A 23533-nucleotide genomic window follows, 5' to 3' on the forward strand; every position below is an offset into this window, starting at 1 on the left:
TAATAATCTTATCGATATAATCATCGATATTTTCAATTGTGAATATATTGCGATAGTAAATAATTTCGATAATTTTATTTTCTCATCCCTATCGGACCTCAAACCAGCTGTTCTTGCAGACAAAAATGCAAGACGTTTACGTTTACATATTTAGTTTTTAAAAACACAAAAAATGAGCCAATATAGTAACATTAAGTACACGACATCGCCAACGCCATCCGTGGTGTCTGGCTATTCGAGCGCATCGCGTCTGCATTCGCCTCTGCCGCCGCCCATTGGATATCGCAAGGATTGCCTCTCGGCAACATCAAAAAGCTACAAATATCTGCGGCGGCTGCTCAAATTCAATCAAATGGACTTTGAATTTGCATTCTGGCAAATGATCTACTTGTTTATAGCGCCACAAAAGGTGTATAGAAATTTTAACTACAGGAAGCAAACCAAATCTCAATTTGCCCGCGACGATCCCGCATTTCTGGTTCTGCTGGTCATTTGTCTATGTGGTAAGTGGTTGGAAGCAAGTCGAATTTTCAAAGAGTAATATTCCCAATGTGCTTTCAGTTACCTCTCTGGGCTTTGCATATGTACTGGGCCTGTCCATTTGGCAAAGCATTTCCTTTATTTTCTATGTGGTTTTCGTCGATTGCATATTTGCTGGCATCATAATTGCATCATTCTTTTGGGTGGTTTCCAACCGTTACTTGCGCACCAATAATCTGGAGCCGGACATTGAGTGGGGCTATGCATTTGATGTCCATCTGAACGCCTTCTTTCCGCCGCTGATGCTATTGCATTTCATACAGCTGTTCTTTTACAATTGGCTTATAAGCCAGACTTGGTTCATATCACGATTCCTGGGCAACTCCTTTTGGCTGATGGGCATGGGGTATTATGTGTACATCACTTTCCTGGGCTACAACTGTGAGTAGAAGCCATTTATAATAAAAACCAAGCTTATCTATTTATCCGCACAACTGCCACTTTGCAGGTATTCCACATTTGAAGAATACGCGCCTCATACTCATTGCGCTGCCCATTATCTTTCTCTTATATCTTGTCGTTACTATCATAGGCTGGAATGCAACAATTTCGTTTGTAAACTTCTATAAATATCGCGTCTATTGATGATTCAAGTGACGTGGAATGTAAATTATTTTGCTTCTTAGCTGCTAGGCGCTCCCTACAATAATGACTTATAATACTAACTACTCTAGCATAATCCATGTTAATATATATATGCATAAAAGTTCAACTTTCAATGTCAATTATGATTTTTGGTTTTATTAAACTACAAGTTAGAATAACAAATGCAGGGCCATGGAGCATCTATGCCAACTGCTTGGGTTTCACAAAGGTACGTTTTCGTTTGTTGCGCTTACGCTGCAGCTCCAAAGTATGCAATTCGGTGTGTACCTCTGCAAAGATCTCCTTTTGTTCCTCTTCGGGAATGGTGGAGCGGTATTGCTTCATCAGGTCGTATTTTTCCCAAGGCTTTTGCACTTTTGCGGCAGACTTGCGATGCTTGTCCTTCAGATACTGATCAATGTTTGCCACGCCACGTAAATTCTGCCGTTCCCAGCGCTCCAACCAGGGTCGTGGACGCAACACTACTTTTATATCGTTGACAGGCACTGGAGTTCCTTCTTCCAACGTTTCCGCCTCCATGTGTTCATCAAATGTGCTATATTCCGGCAGTGCATCGCGCAAATAGAATAGACTATCGTCCAGACGCTTCTCTAGACGCAATACCTCGACTTTCTGTATGGTGGGATCGTACAGCTCGTAGACTACCTCTATGCCCTGGTGATCGATGACATTGCGAAGAATAAAACGAGCGCGAAGTCCACAGCGTTCACGGTGTATACAAATGCCCACGAATCGGCTGGTCTTACCGGCCGCATGGGGATCAGAGCTGGTCACAGCCAGAATGGAGCCCACATAGAACTCGGGTAGTTCGATTTGGCGCCGACGGTCTAGCATATCCAGACGTTCCAGCTTTTCGCGCACCGAGTTTCGCCATTCCACTTTGGGATCGGGCAGAAACTCTGGATAGACAAAGCGATAGTGTGCAGGCACGATGGGTTTTCGAACTGGCGGACCAGCTGCTTCTTGCTGTTGCGGCACTGCGACTGCTGCAGCCTGCTGTGTCGGCTTAGTGGAAAATGTGACTGAAATTGTCGAGTGATCAATGCTTACTTTTAACCAAATTATCATGTTATCTCACCAATCCGGTTGAAGGTGCATTGTTGCGCCAATCTATGAGTTAAGATTCTAGCGTTAACGTGCATTTTAACATAAAAAAAATGTTTAGATAATCAGGTCTAGGGATGGCTAAAGACTTCGACTCACACGATTTTGTGAACATCGACTATCGAAACACTTCGTGATTTAAAGTGTGACCGATATATCGATATACGCAGTTAAAACAAACACCTGTTGATGTTTATGTTATCGATTCGTATAAAAATCAATCATTTTAAACTAGATTTATTTACAATTTGTGAAATCCATTTTGTTTGCAAACTGCTTAAAACTTTTATTAATATTACAATGCACTACAATTTGTACAAAACAAATTAGTTTTATCAATTAAAATGTTTTTTTTTTTTTTTTTGACAGTAGATAATGCATCCAGTTTCTTTACTATAAATTAGTTGAATAGTGTCCTTGATGTATTTCATAAAATGTTAATTAAACGTTAATTTTTGTAAAATCTGCTTTAAAAATATGTAAGTTATAAATTGCACCACTTCAATATTGTCTTCATAACTAAATATTGCATTTAAAATCAAATTATAAAATACGAGTACTAATAAATAATGAGTCATAATATATAAATAAAAAGGCAACAAATAAGAATACAGTTGGAATAACGCCTCTTAAGAGCGCCTTATTCAGTCATCACATTTAACAGTCAATAGGTGAGGCGGTAATTGAATTCGCGCCACACGTACGATCGCCCGCTTTATTGCTGGCATCAGCAAATCTTTGGAATCGTTGCGCATCTCCTTATGAACGCCACTGCTGTGAACCCTGCGTATGTGCCTCTTGAGAGCCTGTCCTTGAGTAAATGCGAAACCGCAGGCTTGGCATTTGTATGGACGTTCGCCAGTATGAACCCGAATGTGTGTTATTAATCCATAGCGGCGCGGGAACCCCTTGCCACAGGTCTCGCAGAAATGAGTCTTGGCATCTCTGTGGGATCTGCGGAGCGTAGGAAAATCAACTGTTATTCGTGCACAGACATTGTTATTAGACAATACTTACTTTTCGCCGCCGCCTTTACCGCTCTTGGCCTTGTTGTGTTTCTGCCGCCCTTTGATAAGTACAGCGCGATTCTTGGACGTTTTTGGATTGTAATTCAGCTTGAGCGGCGCCTGATCGATGTTCGGCTTTGCCTCCATGGCTGCCAATTCACATTCTATGTCCAGCTCCTCATAGCAGACTGGCGCCAATCCATTTCGTAATCCACGTTCCAGAATGTTTGACGGTCTTTGTTTTTTTTGCCCCTCGCTAGACTTTGTATTCTGTTGCTTATTCTTGGGCGCCACTCGCTTTGCGGCAGGCTTCCTGGCCAATTTATTAGGTTTGCCGTGCGGCACTGATTGGTGCAGGCTTAGCTGAGAATGCAGTTTAAAAACAGCGGGACAGTGATCACAGCGAAAGTCCTTACTGGGGTGGTGTCGCATATGAGCCGTAAGGATGTGGTTCTGTATAAACGATCGCGGGCAATGCGGACACTGGAACGGACGTTCGCCAGTATGAATGCGAGTGTGAACGGTCAGATCGTGACCGCGTAGAAAGCCCTTGCCACAGGTGCCACAGAAATGCGTTTTCTCACCAGTGTGGCGCCTGGTTGGCATATAAAAAACTGAAGGTTAACTTTGTCTACAAATGGTATGCTGCACATCACTCACTTCTCGTGCAGGCCCAACAGGTACAATCGTCCGAACCCCTTCTCGCAGAATTTGCACTTGTAGGGCCTTTCTCCATGGCTCTGTGGTCTGCGCCTGGCCGGGCTTTTTGACTTGTGTCGCTTTAGAGACACTCGCTCTGCAGATTTTTCATCCGTCAAGGAAAGCTTATTTTCGTTGGCAGCGGTTTCGTCTTGATACTGCGGCTCTACCTTAATGCAGTTCAAGTTGACCCCCAGCAGTTCCTTGTGATAGACTGCCTCCACGAAGGGCAATGCGCACTTGGCCTTTTCCTTTTCCTTAATATGCAGCAGCTGTAGCAGTTTCCGGTTGCTCTCCTCGCAGGTGCGTTTGAATTTATATGCATTTTGCGCCGCAAGCACGCACGACAGGCATATGTGCTGGGGCAGCAAATCCTGATGTTTCACCTCGCAGAATTCATTTAGCATTTCAGCCAGGCTGGGGTCCTTATTCGATTGTTGTTGCCGCTCGGCGAATATGTCCACCAACGTAACGGAACTGTCCATGCAAACACGGCAAAGTTGGTCCATCGCTGAATCAAAGGCTTTACATTAAAGGCATTACAACAAAAATGCAAATCCCCATTGACGAAAAATTATGTATATACATATTAGCGTAAGCACTGAACTTCTATCCGATTCCGATAACCGATATCGATTACAAACTGTTTTGCTTAAAAAGAAAAAGAGGGTTGTCTAGTAGTTCTGCAATTGTGATAATTATGCTTAATTGTAGAGTGGAGACTTTTGAGTTAATTCGAATGAATCGAGTTAGAGTCGGTCAATTAGCGCCAATTCCTGGTACTTGTCTTCTCAACATGCTGAACATACATGCTTTAAGCATTAATTCTAAGCAGAGAAAATATGATAGTTTTTGAGAAAAACAATTAGACAACCAAATTCAGGTAGTTCATTCAAAAGGTCTATCGAACTACTAGTTCACACGGTAAATGAACCGCCGATTGCATTCAGTGTTAAACAATTTCATTACGTGCTGGGAAGGCTTGCTTTGTATATATTGAAGCAAATAACAGACTTTTAAATAATTGGCGCACTAAGACAAAACTTCATTTTTTGTGAATTGTTAATTTATTTATTAATATATAAGCTGCTTTTATTATTTACTCGCCATTTAACAGAGAACTTGCAGATATTGCAATTTGCGGATATTCGCACCTATATTTGTTTTTAATAGTGGCCCAAAATATAAGGAACAGCAGCAATTTGTTGATCTATCAAATCCCCCTCATACGGCCTATGAAAATACATTGTAAGAATATGAAAAAATTTGACACTGGACTCTTAATATAATCGACAATTCCCCCATTAGTGAAGACGAAACATTAGTATCGTTTGACGTAGTATCCCATGTTTCCCAGCATACCAATGGGATTGGCCCTGAAACCAAAAAGACGAAAATGGACCAAATTAGAAGAGCACAGTAGTCGCAGACATAATAGTGGAACAATTTTTCGACAACATTACTGATAAATTGCCAATTAATCCAATACACGAAATATGTTTATCTCAAAACACTTTTCGCAATTTTATCTCATTCAATTTTTAATTAATTTACAAAACGAGTTAATTTCTATTGTTAGACTCTATAGTAAGCAGTTGTCAAGAGTCAAGTTGTCAAGACTTATTAAAGATTAATTGGTATATGAAACACTTGCTCCTAGACGAATACTTGACTTTATCTCAAACTAAACAATTAGTATGATTATAAAGACAGCACTCGGCTGTGTGAGAAGAATCAAGCACAATATACCACAAAGACATTGGGCACTGCCTCCATGGAATCTCGTATATATCACTCACATTGAGCACCTGAAAGCCGTGACAACGTTCGCGATTATTCACCATGAGCGTAATATTTTGAGTTCCACACAGCTCCCTCAGGACGCGCACTAAGACCATGGGTACATTGTGGGCCTGCGCGCTGCCTATATAATTCCTCTGGAAGTTCTGCAGAAATAGCTCGCTAAGCTGATGGCCAAAGCCATTGGGCACCAAACTTATAACACTATTGCCAATGCTATTTAATTTAGTGGCACATCCTTCAAGGTACGCAAACTCAGTACGTCCATGTCCAGGTAGACGCCGCCGAAGCGATATAGGGTTATTAAGCGTAGTAGGTCGGATAGGTGATACATCAGAAAACAAAGTGGAATATATAAGTTAGCCAAAGCATCTGAATAACGAAAAAGATATTTTAACCTTGAGCTAAATAGGTTTCCATTCTTGATCCAATCTGCGACAGGCGTGTCCTGTGCATAACGCTCTAGAGTTAACTCTCGGAACTGCACATTCTTGTAGCTTAGAAGGGCATCGACTATGGCCATCGATTTGTTGCAATGGGTGGGGCAGGCGAACAGAACAAAAACTTGCATATTTGGATTATGCAAGGCGGCAGATTCAATAGGACAGGCCTGATGCGCCTTTACACTACTCAAATTGTACTGGGAATCTGCACGATGACTCAGCTGCGATAATTACCAGAGCGACATAGGCCTGTAAAGTCTACATGAAGTCACAATGAAGGTCCAAGACGCGTGTGTGTATATTAATTCTGCAGTCTTCTATATAATTTTTTGGGAACTCTTGGTGTCGTGGTCATTATATTTACTCAGCTGAAATGTTATAAAGGTAGTTTAGATTGTGCATGATACATTCCATCTGTCCAAAAGCAACAATGCCCTAGACGAAATCGGTTATCTCGTTGATCTAAATGTGTTACAGCCTAGATACGGCACAACCAAAGACAGTATGAAAACTATGATAAGTAATGCCCAATAAGATACGACGCAAGATGTATAGTGTAAGTTTCTCATCGATCTAGTTGAGTTGCAGTTGCCCGAGGCAAGCGTGTACAGAAATAAACCAAGCAATGAAAACAGACTTCGATCAAATTCGATCATTTTGTACATTATTAAAAGTCGTGACAATATCGTTGTGTAGGCGTTGCGTTACGCCTTGATCAATAAATAAGTCTCAGGAACTTTTGAATGCGTTTATAGCTGAACTTTATTTGACAATAACGGCAGGTAAGTTCTCCAGCGCAGACAGATAGGATTTTAGATTACTAGCCGCTTGATAATCGGGTGGGCAATTTTTCAGTTGATAAATGAATATTTGAAAAAATTGCTGCGTTAGCTATGAAAAAAATATGTAGATTTTAAAACATATAAACATTTCGCTTATTTAAGTGAAGATAGTCGTAACTCAAAAAAGGCGATTATACAAATGAGTCGCAACATGCGGAAAAAATCATGCCATGGGAAAGGTACTCAAAATAAATTTATATCAAATAGTTCTGCATCATTCAATAAAAAATCGGTTTGATTTACTTCTGACTATCTTTAACTAAATGAGCCTAATATAAGTAAGATGCGAATAAGTACACTTACCCCTAAGATTGGTTGGGTCCTTTCATGCACGACAATGCTCTCCAGAAGCACAGCTACAAACTTGGCATAAAATTCGCCCAAATGCATATGCAGGGCCTGCAGAGGAATCGACAATACGCACACTAAAAAGCAGCGCTGCATAGAGGCTAGCATCTGAGCACAGGCATCCGCGCTTCGCAACAGCTTCTCAGACTCCAGCACAAGCATATGCAGGATGCTTTTAGCCCATCGAAAATTGGTGCAGACATTAAGCGAAGCACAGACTTCTAAGCAGGCTGCCATTTGATCCGGTTGAGTTAAATCACTAGCTATTGCACTTTTGATATCATCCTTATTAATAGCAAAATAATAGCCAAGCTTTGTTATGAAATGCATTAGACAAATCGACATTTCTGTAGTGGAGGCCAGTGACACATTCTGTATAAGGCGCTCGAGCATATCATCGCACTGATTCCACTGTAATATTATTAGTTAGCATTAGGTGAATTTTAAATTATATAAAATGGGCTTATATACCGAAAAGGCATCAAGCTCAGTAAAGTGATCCAAGCACAGGCAAAGGCAATCCCAATTGGAATTTGTTTCGGCGATTGTGTCCATACTCTGCACATCCCTAAAGACATGCTCATAGATCACGCCTTGTATATTCAGTTGCTGTATATCCTCCGGACGCTGGGTATAAATCGATTAAAAGCATTTGAGGTATACTGAGATTCCAGATATATCTTACGCCATGTTTTAACATATGTGTAAAAATACGCACACCAAGCTGCTTGTATTCCGACTGATAGCACTCACGTACGTTGAGGCCCACAGCTACGCTGAATGTTAACATCTGTGCAGACATTTTCACATCGTTAACGTAGCGGAGCTGTAAAAGAACTTCTTAATATCTTAATATCAAAAGATCTGATTATTATAATTTACCTCCAAGTATCTGACGTAGCCATGTACTGCCCCCAATTGACGCTTCCAACAATCCTTGTGTAGATTCCGCTCATAATAATTGAAAATATAGGATTCCTCAGCCTTCTGACATGTGGACGCGAGCTTGCTTAGGATTTGGTTGGCATTCTGCAGGACTTGTTTATCGTCGCCTGCGTCCAGGCTGTAAATCGCCTGTGACGCGGTCAGTTCACAAAGCAGTAGCACAAGCTGTGCACGCAGCTAAATTGACAATAATTGAGTTTTAAATATAGATACATGAATAATCGGTATTTTCTTGGGCAAACCTCCTGGTATAAGACATCATTTAATAGAACATCCTCGTTTCTCTGTAGAAGATCATACAATTTGGGCAGCTCTTGTTTGAGCATGAAATGGTAAGCTTCAAAATGCGCCGGCAAAACCTGCACTTCATCTAGATCTTTTTTGAGGCTAGGCAGCATGCACAGCTGCACCTGATCACGTATAAAAGCCAACTGTGGATCGCTTGCATTGCTGCTGGCCATTGTGGAAACAATATAAAACTGCAATTCAAAACTGATTGAAGATGACAAAATACACCTAATGTTATCGATAAGTATCAGCTGTGCGGCAGTGTGACCATATGCAAAACAGAATATGAAATGGTCACTTGTTTTGTTTTTGCACGCCGTCTGATAGCTGCATTTATTTTTGTTAATCTGTAAAATTGTCTATTAAAAGCTACAAGAACAAAATAATGTTAAAGCTTAAGCTCGAGGCCTTAGGTCATCCAACTCCAAGCGATGTGGCATTAAGCAGTGAGTATTAAATGCACTGTCCAATACTAGAGTAAATCCGACTCTCCCTCATCCTCACAGACCGCAAGGAGTTTGCAAGCACGGTACTGTGGCTAGAAGATCAAAAGATACGACTCTATACGATTGAGGATCGCGAGAAATTGCGCAGCTTGGACTATATGCAAATATGGGAAGAGGGCTACAAGAAGTACTGCATTGATTTAAAAATGCCCCCATATGACACACAACTGGAGCAGCTCACCTGGATGGTGGGGCATGCAATGCGTCTAGAGTTTCTCGATGATCCGGCCCAATACGAAGTGATCAATGGTCAGGATACCAGCGTGACAAAGAATAATGGCGCACAATCGCAACAGAAAATTCAAACCATATTCGATGGCAAGATAAATGGTGAGTTGTTTGTGCTAAAAACAAGTCAAGTGCATTACTAATTGCAAATAATCTGTAGTCCATGACAAGGAATTTATTGCTGGCGTTCGCGCTCTGGCCACAAAACTGAAAGTGCCCCATCATCCCAATCATTTGCTGCAATTGGAGGCTTTAGCGCGCATTGTGCACGAACGCGTTGGTCCGGCAGCCAAAAATCGAAAAGCGATTACCGGCACTCCGTTCCCCTTCGACAAGGGAAACGATGTTGTCTCTGCCAACGATCCAATGCTCGATTACCCCATGCGCATTCTGCGCCTACTGCAGATTCAAAGTCTACGACAGCTACAAACTCAGATCAACGAAACAATTGTCTCAGTGCAGACACTGACTGCTAATCCAAAGACTGACACCAAGCTGGGAAAGGTGGGACGCTGAAGCGAGTCATGTCTACATACGCGAATAATTGTATTGAACAAATTAAATTTAACTAATACGTTTATAATTAATGGACATCAGCGCTTAAAAAATGGATGATCTCCCGTTATCTTTTTATGTTCCTTTGCAGGCTCCGTCTTCGCCTTCAGGAAATCTGCATCTGCCAAGCGGGCCACGCCCAAAACTCCAGCAACTGTTTAGTAAACATAGTCAATACAAGCTAATCATTGGATATTTTTAGCACCCGTACCTGCCGCAATACTTTTCATGGCGTAATTTTCCACAGGTGAGCGGCGGCGCTTTGCTTGTGCGAGGAGAAAAGCTCCAATACCGATCATGCCAAATCCGCTTATTAGTCGACATGCAACGCAGTCGGCGGATTCCGAAACATTGTCGCGGTACCAAGCAGATAGTTTTCCAATCATTGTTTCCGCAGTCGGCGGTTTTTTTTTCGAATTTTCCAGAGGTTCGTGTTTGGATTTGTTTTTCTGGTGCGATTGTTATGACAGTTGTGCCTAAATTTGTTCAAACGTGTAACATGCCGAATGAACGATCTGGGTCTATAATTGGCGTTCATTTAGTTCTCTCGAACAATTTCAATTGGTCGTTTGTCGATTTATCGATAGAGAAATTTATTAATTCGACTGTGCGTTTAGCTTTTTTTAAGATATTCTGCGTTGTGTTGATCAACGTTTATGGTCCCATGATTATGAGAGAATAGGGCAACCAATCAAAAAATTCGAGCAAACAAAGATAATTCATCCATTATCCTTCAATTTATGTTTAATATTGCGAATATATGCCTATAATGATTTGGAAGTGCGTGCCGGTAGCATAAGAACAAGTTTTTTTAATAGAAATATTTTTTTCTCTTTTCGTTTTTGATAATTATGACCACCCTGTTAAGGTTTAGCATTAAATATCGGCAGCTCGGTTCCACTTCGGTTGTTCATTTAGCGTCGCACTTATATTTTATCGGCAGACCACCGCATTCTATCGACCACGCAATGCCGACCGCCACACTTTACAGTGAAACAAACGCAAAGCAATAATACAAACACGAGCGGAAGAAAATCTTTAATTTCAATGTTTTAAGTTCAACATTAGCACTAACTATATCTCCAAGAATTGTAAGTCTCGATGCTAATTGAAATTGGCTAAGTTTTACAAGTTAGCATTATGTAAAAGCATAAGGAAATGTAGATGAATATTGATGCCGAAAATGAAAAAATTGCCGACACGACAACGCTACACACACACACACACTCAAGCACACACATACACGTTTACAACACTAGCTTGCAAATGGCGGATGGTCCCAACAACAAAAACTGCATGCATGTACTATGTATCTGTGTGTGTAGTGAAGGCAGAAATAGTGCTCTGTGATTTTGATGTGAAAATGTTGTAAAACTGTTGACGTTGCAAGAAGTTGGAAGTGTGGAAAAAGCCAACGGTAATTGCAAAAGTAAAAGCAGGTCTATCTCTGCCTACTCGACGTGTGTGTGTCTGTGTGTGTAAAGTGCAGTGAATTTGTTGTTTTTGTGCGACAAAGGCGACAGCGGCAGAGACGCCCTTTTGTCTTGAGCTTTGCGTACGTCGCCCTTTTGCATCCATCTCTTCTGACTTTCAACGCCCACACTTTAATCCGGACCATCACTTCGTTGTCTATTTTTGTAAATATGTGTGTTGGTTCGCTGTGCTCCATATCTATCAGGCAAAAGACGAAGACAAACAGCCGCACACACAAAATCGGGTTTAGGTCACTTGGCAGGCATAATCATGAGCATATATACATATACAAATGTGTACGTGTGTGTGTGTTTCGCATACATTTCGAATGATTCTCTTTTCCTCAGTCTCGCCAATTAGGTGCTTAATAAGCCACGTTGAATATATTTTCGTATTAATACTTTCACTCGATGCAAATTAATTAAATGACATTAAAGTGCAAAATAATAAATAGTTAAACCCACCGGACGGGCAGCAGCTGAAAATATTTATTTCTTACATTTGAATTTGATTTGCCAAGAGCTTGTGTGGCGCTGTCTAACAGACCCGGTTCTACACATGCATATGTATCTGTGTAAGTGTGTGAGTGTGAGTATGTGGCTGTTCTTTGCCTTTGTTACGATTTTATCAAACAAGAAATAAACATAATTGATGTGCTGGCCCCTATAAGTTGCACTCGTAATATGTGTGTCCTCATTTGTGTGCACATTTCTTTTGACATTTACACATTGTTGGCAGACCAAGCAGCAGCCGCCAGCCCTGTTCCTCCGTTCCTTCGGCTACCCTTCCATTCACACTCAGCCTGACAGTTTCTCTCAAAAATAATCGGAAATAATGAATGTAGTTTTCATTCATGCGATAAGCATAGAAGTTGATTTTCTTAAATACTATTGATAATAAACAGCGGCTGCGGCACGTCAACAATCAATAATAATTAAAGTGAATAAATTTTCGAAATATTTGTTTCTAAGAAATATTGAGTGAGTCATTGTTAAATGCGACTTTCGGTACTCTGATTTGGATTTTAGTGACCTACCTAAAAGAGAAAATGGGTATCGTCAGCAACGAACTTGATGCTCCCACGCAACACTCTTCGCACAGCACGCTCTCTTTATTAAAGCGCACATAACATTGCATGTTGCATAAACATAAATAAATAACGTGGAGTACTTTCTATATTTATCACTTGCCCGTCGCGGCGGCGTGACTATCAAAAATAGCAAAAGCAAAATTGCATTTATGAATAACATAAAACAAAGCCAACAAACGAAAAGAAAAAACCAGAATGAGTGTGAGTGTGTTTTTGTGTGAGTGAGAGAACGAGAGAGTGGCGAGCACTTGCAGCGTCGCCGTTACACCAATAGAAGGGTGTGAGTGAAAAATTGCATATGGGCAGCGGCTGCTTTTTCCGACTAATTGAACAACAACAAAATTGGGCCAAATTTGCAGTTGCCGCAGCTCGTAACCAGGACAGCAGTAAATTTAGCAAACGACTCGCCCATAAACATACATAATTATTGAGGCACACACATACACATACATGTATACTTGTTGCAGAAGTTGTTGCTTTAGCTGATTATAATTCTCTTTCTCGTAGCTGTGCCAGCAACCGTAGCCTCCGCTAGTTTTGACTTTCACACAAACACGCTTAATTACGTATGTATGTATGTATGTATGTACGTACACAGTTGAGCACATTCCACAGCGGCGTTCTTCCGGTTGATGACCTTTACCGGCTTTTATTTGTAGTTTCTTCTTTACGGCCGCTGGACGCTCAAAGAAATGCCCGCCTTTGTTGGCATCACTGAAGAATAGCTGAAAAGCAGCCGCAGCCAGTAAAATCGTTCTGACTGGCACATATTTAGCACAGAGCTGTTAAATGTTTAATGCCAAAACGATCATTAGAGAAGCCAAGTCGACGTCACAGAAATTGTGGGCTCTGGCTATCGGTATGTTTGCGTTGTTAGTGACGCATCTCTATCAGTTCACACTGCAAGTCAACAGCGCAGTAATCAAAATTAACTGGAATTTAAAGTGCGCAAATGAGACAATATTGACACAGCGGGTTGCCGGCGGAGCAGAGAAGATAAGAGAGAAAGTAAAAATGTACTCCTGTGAGTCCCCAACCAAATACGCACACACATGGAATGCAAATACATACATATGTACACACATACCAACAAAGTTTAGCTTGCATACTTGTGTATGTACATATGTATGTGCTTATTCAGTTGTAGTAAAATGTATATGCAAGTAATTTAAAAATTTATTAAGTTGGAGCTTCTCAGATTCTTATGTCAAGCAAACCTGAGCGAGACAAGAAAAAACATGACGCCGATTTCAGCCAGTTGCTTGCTGAGAGAGAAAGAGCAACAACCTTGAATTGAATTTGCAATTTGTGCCAGCAGCCAACAACTTATGGAGCACACTTGAAATTTCAAGTTCTAACTGTATGCGGCCACCGTTTCTGTGAGCGAGCGAGTGAGCGATAGAGCAAAGAGCACAAGAGAACACTGAGCTGAGCTGAGCTTTAGCGCTGGCTTCGTCGTTGTCGTCGCTGCTGGTCGCCGCCTTCTGTCATTCGTGTTGTGTCCATTTGACGCTCTGCACAAGAGCCGTACAAGCGCTCTTTGGGAAAAAGTGTAGAAGATCGCACATATCTGCTTTAGTGAGTGGCTTTTGATATTTTGCATACGTGTGCGTCAAAAGGTGGCGTGTATATGTATGTATGTAACGGAATTTCCTGTTAAATTTGCAAGTCTTTCTTTGGTGTTTTTTAATTGTGGGCATTTTTTTTTTGTTTTTTTGGTAACCACTAAACTTTATGCAAAAAAGTAAATTGACGGCCTTTATAAATAGGTTTCTTGGCAAAACAAGTTATTCTGTGAGTTTGTTCGATATTCGACGGAAATTAATTAAGCTCAGGCAATCGAAAGACAAAGCTGCCGAGCACTTATCGATGCCTGTCATCGATCCTAGCCTGGAATATTCCAGCACTGACCACCACTGCAAATGTGCATGTGTGTGTATGTATATGTATAAAGTGCAACTGCTATCTCAATTACGAAAGGAAAGCACAATAAACAATACACGATATAAACAAGTCCATATATTTTTTCAACACGTCAAACAACAAAGACGATAACAATAATATTTTGTTGGTATCATTCACCGGCCGGCAAACTGATAAGCACGTACCATGCCCATTTTTACAAGGCAGACGCACCAACACACATGCATGTGAAAGCTTCGAGTGGATGACAATTATAATTGCTTTCGATTGTTATGTCGTTGATCTTGTTTTTTTGTTCAATGTGAAATATTTCGAACAGCCCAACAGCCATTCACTAATGGCAAAGCCACACGTCATCAGTAATCCCGAAAAAAGCTCTTCGAGTGCTGATAAAGTACGCAAAAGAACAAGAAAACCAAATGAAAGAATAATCAGTTGTCGACAAAGATCTCTTTTGACGGCAAACAACATTTCTGAAATTCACTTAGCCAAGATACTTATTAATACTTAATTCAATTATGTGCCGCTCCTTAAAAAATTGATTAGTTTTATTAACAATTGTTACACTATTAAGTGTAAAACATTCATTGATACGGATTTTCGAGAGGTAATGAGTAAAAATTAATGTGAGTCAAAAAAAAAAAGATGTTTTAAGCCAAGTGTTTTTAATGCGTTGCCTAGTCCATTTCCTTTCTGACACAATTAAACAATAACTATAAGATAGTAATAAAAGCTTAAGGAAGAAAATGCGGAATGGATCGACAAATATACCTTCGAAGGCTCCTCTTCACGAGGTTTCGTGTTAATACTTGTTCTTTGCACTTCTCACATTGTATTTATTCTGTCTGTTTCAGTAAACCGCATAAGAAAAAGAACAGCGCTCTACATACAAATTTTGACTGCTGCCGGCAAAGTATGCAAATATGGATTTCCACATACTGATTGTCATTGGTTGTGTGTTCGGCGCATCGCTGCTGTCGTTTCTGTTCATCAACAAGATCTTCAGGCGCAAAACATTCGAGGAGGTTGTGGCCGAGAAGCGTGCACTGAGTGCCAATTTGTATGCTCAGAACAAGAGTGGCGGCAATGGGTCGACTCAGCGCAAGCCCAAGAAGAAGGAGCTGAAGCGCGAGAAGAAGCAGCGCCAGCGGGAGCAGCAAAAGGACACGGCCAGCAACAATGATCAGGAGGAACAGGACGACTATTCCGATGGGCATTCCGAGGAGCAGGGCTCGGTTGGACTGGAAGAGGATACACAGCCCGGATTATCCAAGCAGCATGTGGAATTCGAGCCAGATCCAGAGGTCATGACCGAGGACGAGCGCCGCTCAAGCAATGCCGAAAAGGAAAATCAACCCAACAACAACAATAACAACAATAGCAAAAAAGGTAAAAAGGACAAGCGCAACGTTGCCGGATCCAAGCCAGCTGTTGGAATTCTGGTAAACAAGAACGAACCCGTTTCCGTTCGGCAAACCCCTGTAGAGGAAACGCCGGCTCTAAACAACTTTGAGGTGCGTGCGCCCAAAGATGTGGTCGAGCTGAAGAAACAGGAGCAAAAGGAGCGCAAAGAGGACAACAACAACAGCGCCAACACCAAGCAGCAGGCACAAAAGAAAAACGGCAGCGCTGCCAAAAAGGAGAAGCCACCAGTTGCCGTCGCGCTGCTCAGCGCTGCCATGGAACAGCCCGTGGAGGTGCCGCATGTGCCCAAGCAGATAAGTCTCAAGCAGCAGCAACAGCCAACTGGCTCACCCAAGCAGCACAACAATGTGAACAAGAACAAGCAGCAGCAGAATTCGCATGCTGGCAAGAAGCAAAAGGAGACGTCCTTGACCGCCAAGGATTTGGTGCAGGCTCTGGACAAGCTCGCCGAGCATCAGACTATCGGTGTTTCCGCGCTGATGAATGTTTTTGCGCGTGCCGAACTGAATCGTTCCGAGATACAAATACTCATTGATTATCTGCTTAACAAGCAGCAAGATATGCCCGCCAATCACGGCGAGTGGTCCGATGACATATGCCAGAAGCTGAGGCGTCAGCTGCAGGAGAAGGAGAAGCAACTAGCCGAGGAGCAGGAGGCTTCCATTGGCATCCAAGCCAAGCTGCGTGAACTGCGTCAGGAGATTAACACGGAGCGCGCCCAAATACACAGTCGCAGCCAGGCGTACAATGAGAAGCTGCAAAGCAAAGATCAGGAGCTCGCGGCGCTCAATCAGGAGCTGGCCAGTGCCAATGAGAAACTGGCATTGGAACGCCAACAGTTCCAGGCGAAGCTGCTGCGCGAAAAGCAGGCCAGCTCGCAGGATCTGCTGCCGCAGCTGCAGCGCCTACAGCAAGATCTTGCGCACAAAGAGAAGATCATTGCGGACATGACCAGCTTTGTAAATGCCGAGGCACAGCAGAAGAACGAAGTCATGCAGCAGCAGGCCCAGCAGCTGAACGCCTTAGAGCAGCAGCGCGACGAACTGGAGGCGCGCCTCAACAACAGCGTGTTTGAGCTGGAGCAGCGCAAGCAGCTCGAAACGGAGAACGCCGAACTCAAAGAGGAACTGCGTAATCTGAACAATGCTCTGGAGTCTGCCAAGGCTGAGCTGGCCCAGTCTCAAGGCGAGCTAGCTCGCGTCTGCAGCACAGAACTGCCTGGGCTACGTCAACAGGCGGCCTCACTCGAAGCCAGCAATGTCAGTCTTAACCAGCAGCTCAGCCAGGCCAACAGCCAGGCAGTGCAGGCCTCCGCGCAGCAGTCGGAGCAGGCTCAGGCGCAGTCCGAGGCGCTGACCACCCTACAGGCAGAGCTGCGCACGCTCACTGATGTGCAGGCCACGCAACAGCAACAGACCACCGATCTGCGTTCCCAGCTCCAGGAGGCGCAACAGCGCGCCGAGCAGCTGCAGGCCAGGGAGCGACAGCTGGAGCAGGAGCTGCAGGAGCAGCGCGAGAAAAATAATGTAAGTTAAACTCTTTGAATACAACTGGAGAACTAACTCTCATTATGACTCCAATCCTGTTCCATATTTGCGAATAACTCTTATACTAATACCATATGAGGATTATAAATTACAAGGCTCGCAAATAGTTGGCAACACGATAATATCCTTGGCATATGTACTACACGTATTATAAAATGTCCTTTAAATGTTATCTAGATCTACAATAACTTTTTGTTCCTTGTTTCCTGTTGCTTTTGTTACTCCTTATTTAATACTGCTTCCCTCTTTCTTACTAATTGCCACGTATTTGTGTTTCGTCAGGACGTTCGTATGAAAAATTGGAAGTTGATTGAAGCGTTGCAAAATGCCGAAGCAACCGCCAGAACCACAACAACAGCAAAGACGAAAACAAATACAGCGCAAAGTTTAGGCGTAAGTGCATGCAACAACAAATTATTATATCCTTTTTCTTTTTATATATTAATATTTACAGTAGAGTGTCCCAATACTGCTTGATATGTATTGTAACGATTTGGGCTTAGTCTATAATTTAATCATTTACAGAGATAAAAATAGGTCCTATTTCTGGTAGTAATGATAATAGTACTAAATAATTGCTAAAAAGTTTAAGGTTGAAAGGCAAAACCTTTTAAAAATAAACTAACTCAATTGCTAAGATGATTCCATTTCAGTATAATTTTCGATTTGGACATACTTGCTATTTCTCTAAATTGTTGTCTTACCTTGCAAACTTACTAATGTTATCCTTTTATTTTATTTCACAACTTACAGCAACAACATAAACAGTTGCAGCAGCAGCAGCAGCATCAAGAGCAGCAGCTAAAGGCAGCTGCCGCCAATGGAGGCGAGCTGAGCGCGGCCGCCAGCAGCTCGGCAAAGGCTGAACAGCAGCGCATACGTGAGCTGTACCAGCGCTTGTATCCTGATGCTGTGAAGGCACATGCTGCCAACGCACTGAATGCCTCCTTCGACGAGTGGCTCGAGCAGGTGCTCGCCACACACATCAAGCAGCAACAGAAGCAGCAGCAGCTGCCGGCAGCGCAGAGCAGTAGTCATAAGTCCACACAATCAAGCAACAGCGGCGGCAGCAGCAACAGCGACCACAATAGCACCACCCACAACAATATTAGTAGCAATAATAGTAATTCGAATAGCAAATCTTCCGCTAGTGCTAGTGCTGCCGAGCAGCAGGAGCTGCACACACAGAACCTAAAGCTGCGCAAGCGCAACGATGAGCTCACGCAGCTGGTCACAAAGACGGTAAGCGGCAGAGTTGAATAAATGTAAGAATAATAACACATTTCTAATATGATATTCTGTGTGCAGAGCAACACTCTGGTGGACTTGGAGCAGCGGGCACGCGAACAGGACGAGCACTGGCGCGGCATTGTCAGTCAAAAGGATCAGCTCATATCCAAGCTGCAGCAGCATGCCTCAAATGGCGAGCAGGTAAGCAAAGCTGTTCGCAAAGCTAATTCGATCAAATAGTTGTAATATCCTTTGACAATTTCAGGACATTTAATGTCGCCGCGACAAAGCGCCGCCCTTAATAAATAGCAGAACCACAACGATAATTGACAACAATCTTAACGTTTGTCGAACTTCCAAAAAGAAAAAAAAACTACAACAACCACAACAACAATTCTAACAATCTATTAAGTTTAAAGTTTAATATTACATATATTTGAAGCATAACACAAAAAAAACAACAAAAAAATACAAAAAAAAAAACTACAAAAGAGAACAAAAAGAGGAAAAATATACGAGCCCAACAACAGCAACATTTAACATTTTAAAGTAGAAAAAAATAAATAAATGGAGTAATTAAGTAAGGCTTTAATGAATTATATATATATATATATACATATATATATATACATAACTAAAGAAAGCAAACAAAACTCGTGCAATGTTGAACACTTAAATGTGAAGCGAAGGAGTGAATTATTATTATTATTCGAAATGATGAGTATATGGCCAGCGGCCGGCGAAGGACCTGTTAGCTGTGCGGCTGCTGCAAGGACTTGCTGGTTAGGCAAGGGCGTCGTGCGACTGAAGCCACGCACAGGTTCACAAATTGCTGCTGTTGCACTTGCATGCGCATACACACACACACACACACATACATAAAACATGTTTGTAATTTTGATTATTTATATAGATACACATATATTATATATTATATTATATTATGCTATATTATTTGTGTTTACCTGCATTTAAAAAACCACTAAAGAGTGCGCGCTCACATTTTTGTATATGTTTTATTATGTTAAGCAAATGAATTTACAGTCTACTTGGATCGCAACTACTTAATAAAATCATAAAAGCAAAACAAAAACTATTGGAAAATTGTGCAGAAATTCGTATTAGTATACTTTGTTCCGTTAGAGAAATTGTATGTCCATCGTGTATTAAATTTAGTTCGTTTCATTTTGTAAACAGCGCAAAGTATTCAATGTAGCCGCAGCAGTAAATATGTTAGTAGAGCAAATGGTTAGCCCACAACAGCAACATTTAATTAAGCATATGATAAATAAAACAAAAACAAAAAACTATTTTTATATATATATAAAAGAAAATGATTAAAAACAAACTTAATTTTTAAGTAAACGCAAATTACAAACAAATGCAACACACACAAAACGCATCGCCGTTAAAATTGTTGTGCGAAGGGTAAAGGTAAAGGAAAGCAAATTGGCAATTAATGTTAATACTTGTTGCATTACATTAAAAGTTAGACAAGAACAAATTGAATACACAATAAAATAAAACAAATGCAAACAGGTCACAGATAGCTTTCTGATCGATCGATCGTTGGAGTATAAATAAATCTGGAGATCTGTGCGCTGCATTATAAATATTTATGATGTATCATTTATGCTAAACGAGAATTAAATACATACACACACACACACACATATGAAAATTCAGTGCATTATATTTCTGTGTTTTACTCCTATCATCAAATGTAAATGTGCTTAATACTAAATGAAGATGTATTCTGAAAACTTGTAGTCAGCGCTTGGACGCCAATTGTAGATTCTGTAAGGGAATTACCATATGGAATGGATACTGAAGCAGTTCTACGCACGAGGGCCGCTTCTTCGGATTCAGTTGTAGACAATGCTTGACCATCTGTGCGGAATATAAAAAGGTTTTAGCTCAGCATATTATTGAATCGAGCCCATCTATGTACTCACATGCACTAGCATCAGCGGATAGTATATTGGTAGAGCCGGATACTCGATGCTGGAGCTGGGATTGGCAATCGCGCTCATCTTGGCATTGATGTTCCTAATGTGCCCGAATGGAGTCTTCTGATATAGCAGCAAATACAAAATGCAGCCGAGCGACCAAACATCCGACTTTGTCGAAATCTTTATCTTGGGCTGATTGCTGCCGCGCATCGGACTTGTGCCGCTGGAAATGTCGGTAAGTGCTTCCGGACTGATGTAGTTGAATGTGCCCGCCTGTGAGAATTTTATAATGCTTGTCGAGTCCACAGAAATGTTGCTTGCAATGCCAAAATCGATTAGCTTCAGCCGACCATTAACCATCAGAAAATTAGCAGGCTTCAGATCCGAATGAATCACACCGTTCTGGTGTATATAATTGACTGCCTGCAGCATTTGGTAGAGTATGTTCATCAGATTATATAGTGGCAGATTTGTCGTAAATCCTTGCAAGATCTTGTTCAAGTCACAGTCGCCCTTCTCCATCACCATATAGAGTTTCGATTCTTGCCGCAACAATTGACTAAGTAGAAAACGGAGATCAAACATTAGTTAATTTCAATCAATAAGAAACTTTAGATTACTTTTTTATCAATCAAAGTTAAACAATGACAGTAATGGATTAGTTTTTGCTATAAGACTATACTATATGATGTGGAAGATTGAAGACATATTAAAAAGTTTCTTTATCCCAATTTGCGATGATATAGTGGTCCGATTAATACGACTCAGCTTTAAACCGTCTCTAGCTTCAAAACTAAGAGACGACAAAAGACTCATAAGAGACTGACATATAGACAGGTGGACCACGGCTTGGCTCAGCTGTTGATACGAATCAAGGACATATATTGTTTTTGAAAATAAAAATATTCCTCTCAGATTGAAATCCAAGCCAAATTAAGTTATTTTGGAATTAAGCTTTTTGAATAATTCTAGTCTAGGCATTTTTTTTACAAGTTTAACCGATCAATTTGGCTACTGCATCTGGAAATTTACGGTCAAAAATGTAGTTAAGAAAACTTTTGATGGAGATTTCACAAGCATATAGTACTTATAAGCTTGACGATCGAGATCGAACTCTTCTTTCATGTTTAAGTCTTTAATTCGTTTTAAAGTAATATTTACTTACTAGTCATAGAGGGAGACAACGCACACATTGCCCTGGAGCTTTTCGAGCAGTTTGGTTTCGTTGAGATAGCCCTGCACCACAACCGGATCGGCTTGCAGATCTACAACTTTTAGAGCAAACTCCTGGCCCGTATCCTTGCGACGTGCCAAATAAACAGAACTTGAGCCGCCACAGCCCAGTTTTTTAACTATGACATACTCGTGGTTCTTGATTTGCAGCACATTGGAATTCGATTTCGACGATGTATCTGGTTTGTCAGGTACTACAGCAGCAGCGGTCAGAGGTGCGCACACGGACGCGGACACGGGTACTGACACTGCAACTGACGAGCCCGATTCAGGCTTCGCCTGCTCAGCATGACGAAATGCACCATCAAGTGACTTTTTTGATTTGTTGGCGGTGGGCGCTTCTGCCTTTGGCCGTGGCTGAGCGGGCGTATCTGGACTCTCACTAATTGTGTCGCATAGCGAAAACGTAAGGCTGTCACTTGTAAAGGGCGCCGCGCGACTCACAGTCATGGGCGTCTGGAAGAGCACCTTCTGCGAACGAAACTCATTTGCCAGTTCGATACGAGTTTTTTGTGTGGTTTGTGTGCGCGTGCCATGCCTTGTGGAAATGCTGCACACTTGGGGCGTCACAAATTCCGTCTCAGGTTTGGCATGGGACTTCAAAGAGGCCGCTGGAGCTGCACGCATCGGCGTCTCGCTATCGACGGCCTTGCGCTGCTCTGAAATTATTTGCAGCGTGGAGGGTGGCGGTTTTTTAATTGGCTGTTGATGTTTATGTTGCTGCTCCACTTGCAGATGAGGTGACTTATTGGTGTTGGTGCTGCAATTGATGTCCATGTTCCCAAAGCGTCCAAGAAACGACAAATTGGAATCACTGGGGCGCAGTGCCACCGCCGCTGTGGAAGGTACAGTTGAGGTGCTGCCAGTCAGCTCATGTGTAGGACTCAGCACAAAGGAATCGTTTAGAATGGCGCAGTTCAAATTGTGGTTGTTCTTATTATCCTCATCATCGCTGTCTGAGTCCAGCATGGTCATCTCTGCACGTCTTCTGGGGCTGGAATTGAAAGCTGAATGAAATTCTGGCAATCAGCTTATCCTTATCCAAGGAAGCACACTTACAATAGGCCGTGAGAAGGGCCAGCTTGCCGGTTCTCCTTGGCCCCTTGGTTGCGCGCAATGCCCTTCTGATCCATATTCTCCTTGTTTCCATTGTCGCTGCAATTTAAGCTAGTTGGCAATTGCACTTGTTTATGGCAATAACTTACATTGCTTCCAGTTTCCGGCTACCAGCTTGATCCGCGTCCTTTGTTTTTTGCGGCTTGCAGGGTGTAATGCTGTATTCATCTTCTGAGTCTGTACCAAATGCCAACAAATCTCGAACATGGCGTGGTGCAGGTGTAGTCATTTATAATCAGTAGTTGTTTTTTTTCGCAATTTTGTTTTACAATTGGGTCACAATTCAATTTGAATTTGTGCATCAACAAATCCCTCGGACTGTTTAATTTTCTTAGGGTTGCTATTGTGTAATCGATACATCGATCCCAGCACTCTTTATATCGATATATGTTAAATCGATTTCCTTATTATTGTTATCAATAATTTAAATATATATAGATATCAAGATAAAATTGACTTATATTTTCTTTTGCAAAATATAGCTTGAAAACACATAACACAGTATTTCAATCTAATTAATTCAATAAAAAATTCAAATATTTTTATGGTTTTCCGATTTGTATATTTTTGAATATTCATTATTAACCATCGATATTTTATCCCATTAATAACCATCGAATTTTTTCTGTAGCA

At 41.6% G+C, this 23533-nt stretch overlaps 8 protein-coding genes across 10 annotated transcripts; 3 read left to right on the top strand and 5 right to left on the bottom strand.

Annotated features, from left to right (window-relative positions):
* Nucleotides 1–107: 107 nt before the first annotated feature.
* LOC115759553 (protein unc-50 homolog) lies at nucleotides 108–1236 on the top strand. Its single transcript, XM_030700515.1, has 3 exons — nucleotides 108–503; nucleotides 562–921; nucleotides 989–1236. The coding sequence occupies exons 1-3, from the start codon at nucleotides 173–175 to the stop codon at nucleotides 1123–1125; spliced, it is 828 nt and encodes a 275-aa protein (XP_030556375.1). The 5' UTR covers nucleotides 108–172; the 3' UTR covers nucleotides 1126–1236.
* Nucleotides 1237–1265: 29 nt separating this feature from the next.
* Nucleotides 1266–2330, bottom strand: LOC115759552 (39S ribosomal protein L19, mitochondrial). Its single transcript, XM_030700514.1, has 2 exons — nucleotides 2225–2330; nucleotides 1266–2168 (listed from the first exon to the last, which is right to left on the bottom strand). The coding sequence occupies exons 1-2, from the start codon at nucleotides 2286–2288 to the stop codon at nucleotides 1327–1329; spliced, it is 906 nt and encodes a 301-aa protein (XP_030556374.1). The 5' UTR covers nucleotides 2289–2330; the 3' UTR covers nucleotides 1266–1326.
* A 342-nt stretch (nucleotides 2331–2672) lies between these two features.
* LOC115759523 (zinc finger protein 267-like) lies at nucleotides 2673–4564 on the bottom strand. Of its 2 annotated transcripts, none has more exons than XM_030700471.1 (3): nucleotides 3918–4564; nucleotides 3268–3852; nucleotides 2673–3204 (listed from the first exon to the last, which is right to left on the bottom strand). In XM_030700471.1, exons 1-3 carry the CDS (start codon nucleotides 4463–4465, stop codon nucleotides 2895–2897), a joined length of 1443 nt encoding a protein of 480 aa, XP_030556331.1. In that variant the 5' UTR covers nucleotides 4466–4564; the 3' UTR covers nucleotides 2673–2894. The 2 variants fall into 2 exon arrangements, with proteins under 2 accessions (XP_030556331.1, XP_030556332.1); XM_030700472.1 differs by lacking the exon at nucleotides 2673–3204 and having other exon boundaries at nucleotides 3507–3620; nucleotides 3674–3852.
* Nucleotides 4565–6906: 2342 nt separating this feature from the next.
* LOC115759524 lies at nucleotides 6907–8830 on the bottom strand. Its single transcript, XM_030700473.1, has 6 exons — nucleotides 8577–8830; nucleotides 8272–8511; nucleotides 8075–8215; nucleotides 7861–8016; nucleotides 7345–7800; nucleotides 6907–7090 (listed from the first exon to the last, which is right to left on the bottom strand). Exons 1-6 carry the CDS (start codon nucleotides 8793–8795, stop codon nucleotides 6962–6964), a joined length of 1341 nt encoding a protein of 446 aa, XP_030556333.1. The 5' UTR covers nucleotides 8796–8830; the 3' UTR covers nucleotides 6907–6961.
* Nucleotides 8831–8929: 99 nt separating this feature from the next.
* On the top strand, nucleotides 8930–9941 carry LOC115759526 (RNA transcription, translation and transport factor protein). The gene is made up of 3 exons (XM_030700475.1): nucleotides 8930–9068; nucleotides 9129–9458; nucleotides 9517–9941. The coding sequence occupies exons 1-3, from the start codon at nucleotides 9008–9010 to the stop codon at nucleotides 9870–9872; spliced, it is 747 nt and encodes a 248-aa protein (XP_030556335.1). The 5' UTR covers nucleotides 8930–9007; the 3' UTR covers nucleotides 9873–9941.
* On the bottom strand, nucleotides 9888–10409 carry LOC115759527. The gene is made up of 2 exons (XM_030700476.1): nucleotides 10123–10409; nucleotides 9888–10065 (listed from the first exon to the last, which is right to left on the bottom strand). Exons 1-2 carry the CDS (start codon nucleotides 10295–10297, stop codon nucleotides 9950–9952), a joined length of 291 nt encoding a protein of 96 aa, XP_030556336.1. The 5' UTR covers nucleotides 10298–10409; the 3' UTR covers nucleotides 9888–9949.
* A 501-nt stretch (nucleotides 10410–10910) lies between these two features.
* LOC115759521 (putative uncharacterized protein DDB_G0271606) lies at nucleotides 10911–19087 on the top strand. Of its 2 annotated transcripts, XM_030700467.1 has the most exons (6): nucleotides 10911–11002; nucleotides 15252–17348; nucleotides 17652–17762; nucleotides 18123–18611; nucleotides 18678–18800; nucleotides 18865–19087. In XM_030700467.1, exons 2-6 carry the CDS (start codon nucleotides 15321–15323, stop codon nucleotides 18871–18873), a joined length of 2760 nt encoding a protein of 919 aa, XP_030556327.1. In that variant the 5' UTR covers nucleotides 10911–11002; nucleotides 15252–15320; the 3' UTR covers nucleotides 18874–19087. The 2 variants fall into 2 exon arrangements, with proteins under 2 accessions (XP_030556327.1, XP_030556328.1); XM_030700468.1 differs by lacking the exon at nucleotides 17652–17762.
* A 1212-nt stretch (nucleotides 19088–20299) lies between these two features.
* LOC115759522 (serine/threonine-protein kinase mph1) lies at nucleotides 20300–23195 on the bottom strand. Its single transcript, XM_030700469.1, has 5 exons — nucleotides 22990–23195; nucleotides 22844–22939; nucleotides 21717–22778; nucleotides 20555–21110; nucleotides 20300–20489 (listed from the first exon to the last, which is right to left on the bottom strand). The coding sequence occupies exons 1-5, from the start codon at nucleotides 23127–23129 to the stop codon at nucleotides 20370–20372; spliced, it is 1974 nt and encodes a 657-aa protein (XP_030556329.1). The 5' UTR covers nucleotides 23130–23195; the 3' UTR covers nucleotides 20300–20369.
* Nucleotides 23196–23533: the final 338 nt, after the last annotated feature.

Source organism: Drosophila novamexicana, unplaced genomic scaffold (assembly GCF_003285875.2).
Source record: "Drosophila novamexicana strain 15010-1031.04,08,12 unplaced genomic scaffold, DnovRS2.1 tig00000308-arrow-arrow-pilon, whole genome shotgun sequence".
Taxonomy (NCBI): Eukaryota; Metazoa; Arthropoda; class Insecta; order Diptera; family Drosophilidae; genus Drosophila; species Drosophila novamexicana.

Bases quoted from the DNA above. Each gene is read 5' to 3' on its own strand.
- LOC115759523 (XM_030700471.1), bottom strand. From the start codon at position 4,465: ATGGACCAACTTTGCCGTGTTTGCATGGACAGTTCCGTTACGTTGGTG. The intron at 3,853-3,917 runs GTGAGTGATGTG...TATGCCAACCAG, and splicing joins CTGTTGGGCCTGCACGAGAA to GCGCCACACTGGTGAGAAAA. The intron at 3,205-3,267 runs GTAAGTATTGTC...TACGCTCCGCAG, and splicing joins GGTAAAGGCGGCGGCGAAAA to ATCCCACAGAGATGCCAAGA.
- LOC115759522 (XM_030700469.1), bottom strand. From the start codon at position 23,129: ATGACTACACCTGCACCACGCCATGTTCGAGATTTGTTGGCATTTGGT. The intron at 22,779-22,843 runs GTAAGTGTGCTT...TTTCAATTCCAG, and splicing joins GGCCCTTCTCACGGCCTATT to CCCCAGAAGACGTGCAGAGA. The intron at 20,490-20,554 runs GTGAGTACATAG...TATTCCGCACAG, and splicing joins ATCCGCTGATGCTAGTGCAT to ATGGTCAAGCATTGTCTACA.
- LOC115759527 (XM_030700476.1), bottom strand. From the start codon at position 10,297: ATGATTGGAAAACTATCTGCTTGGTACCGCGACAATGTTTCGGAATCC. The intron at 10,066-10,122 runs GTACGGGTGCTA...TTTACTAAACAG, and splicing joins CATGAAAAGTATTGCGGCAG to TTGCTGGAGTTTTGGGCGTG.
- LOC115759524 (XM_030700473.1), bottom strand. From the start codon at position 8,795: ATGGCCAGCAGCAATGCAAGCGATCCACAGTTGGCTTTTATACGTGAT. The intron at 8,512-8,576 runs GTTTGCCCAAGA...TTGTCAATTTAG, and splicing joins ATGATGTCTTATACCAGGAG to CTGCGTGCACAGCTTGTGCT. The intron at 7,801-7,860 runs GTATATAAGCCC...ATAATATTACAG, and splicing joins CTGAGCTTGATGCCTTTTCG to TGGAATCAGTGCGATGATAT.
- LOC115759552 (XM_030700514.1), bottom strand. From the start codon at position 2,288: ATGCACGTTAACGCTAGAATCTTAACTCATAGATTGGCGCAACAATGC. The intron at 2,169-2,224 runs GTGAGATAACAT...CGACAATTTCAG, and splicing joins ATGCACCTTCAACCGGATTG to TCACATTTTCCACTAAGCCG.
- LOC115759526 (XM_030700475.1), top strand. From the start codon at position 9,008: ATGTTAAAGCTTAAGCTCGAGGCCTTAGGTCATCCAACTCCAAGCGAT. The intron at 9,069-9,128 runs GTGAGTATTAAA...TCATCCTCACAG, and splicing joins AAGCGATGTGGCATTAAGCA to ACCGCAAGGAGTTTGCAAGC. The intron at 9,459-9,516 runs GTGAGTTGTTTG...AATAATCTGTAG, and splicing joins ATTCGATGGCAAGATAAATG to TCCATGACAAGGAATTTATT.
- LOC115759553 (XM_030700515.1), top strand. From the start codon at position 173: ATGAGCCAATATAGTAACATTAAGTACACGACATCGCCAACGCCATCC. The intron at 504-561 runs GTAAGTGGTTGG...ATGTGCTTTCAG, and splicing joins GCTGGTCATTTGTCTATGTG to TTACCTCTCTGGGCTTTGCA. The intron at 922-988 runs GTGAGTAGAAGC...GCCACTTTGCAG, and splicing joins CACTTTCCTGGGCTACAACT to GTATTCCACATTTGAAGAAT.
- LOC115759521 (XM_030700467.1), top strand. From the start codon at position 15,321: ATGGATTTCCACATACTGATTGTCATTGGTTGTGTGTTCGGCGCATCG. The intron at 17,763-18,122 runs GTAAGTGCATGC...CACAACTTACAG, and splicing joins ATACAGCGCAAAGTTTAGGC to CAACAACATAAACAGTTGCA. The intron at 18,612-18,677 runs GTAAGCGGCAGA...TTCTGTGTGCAG, and splicing joins CGCAGCTGGTCACAAAGACG to AGCAACACTCTGGTGGACTT.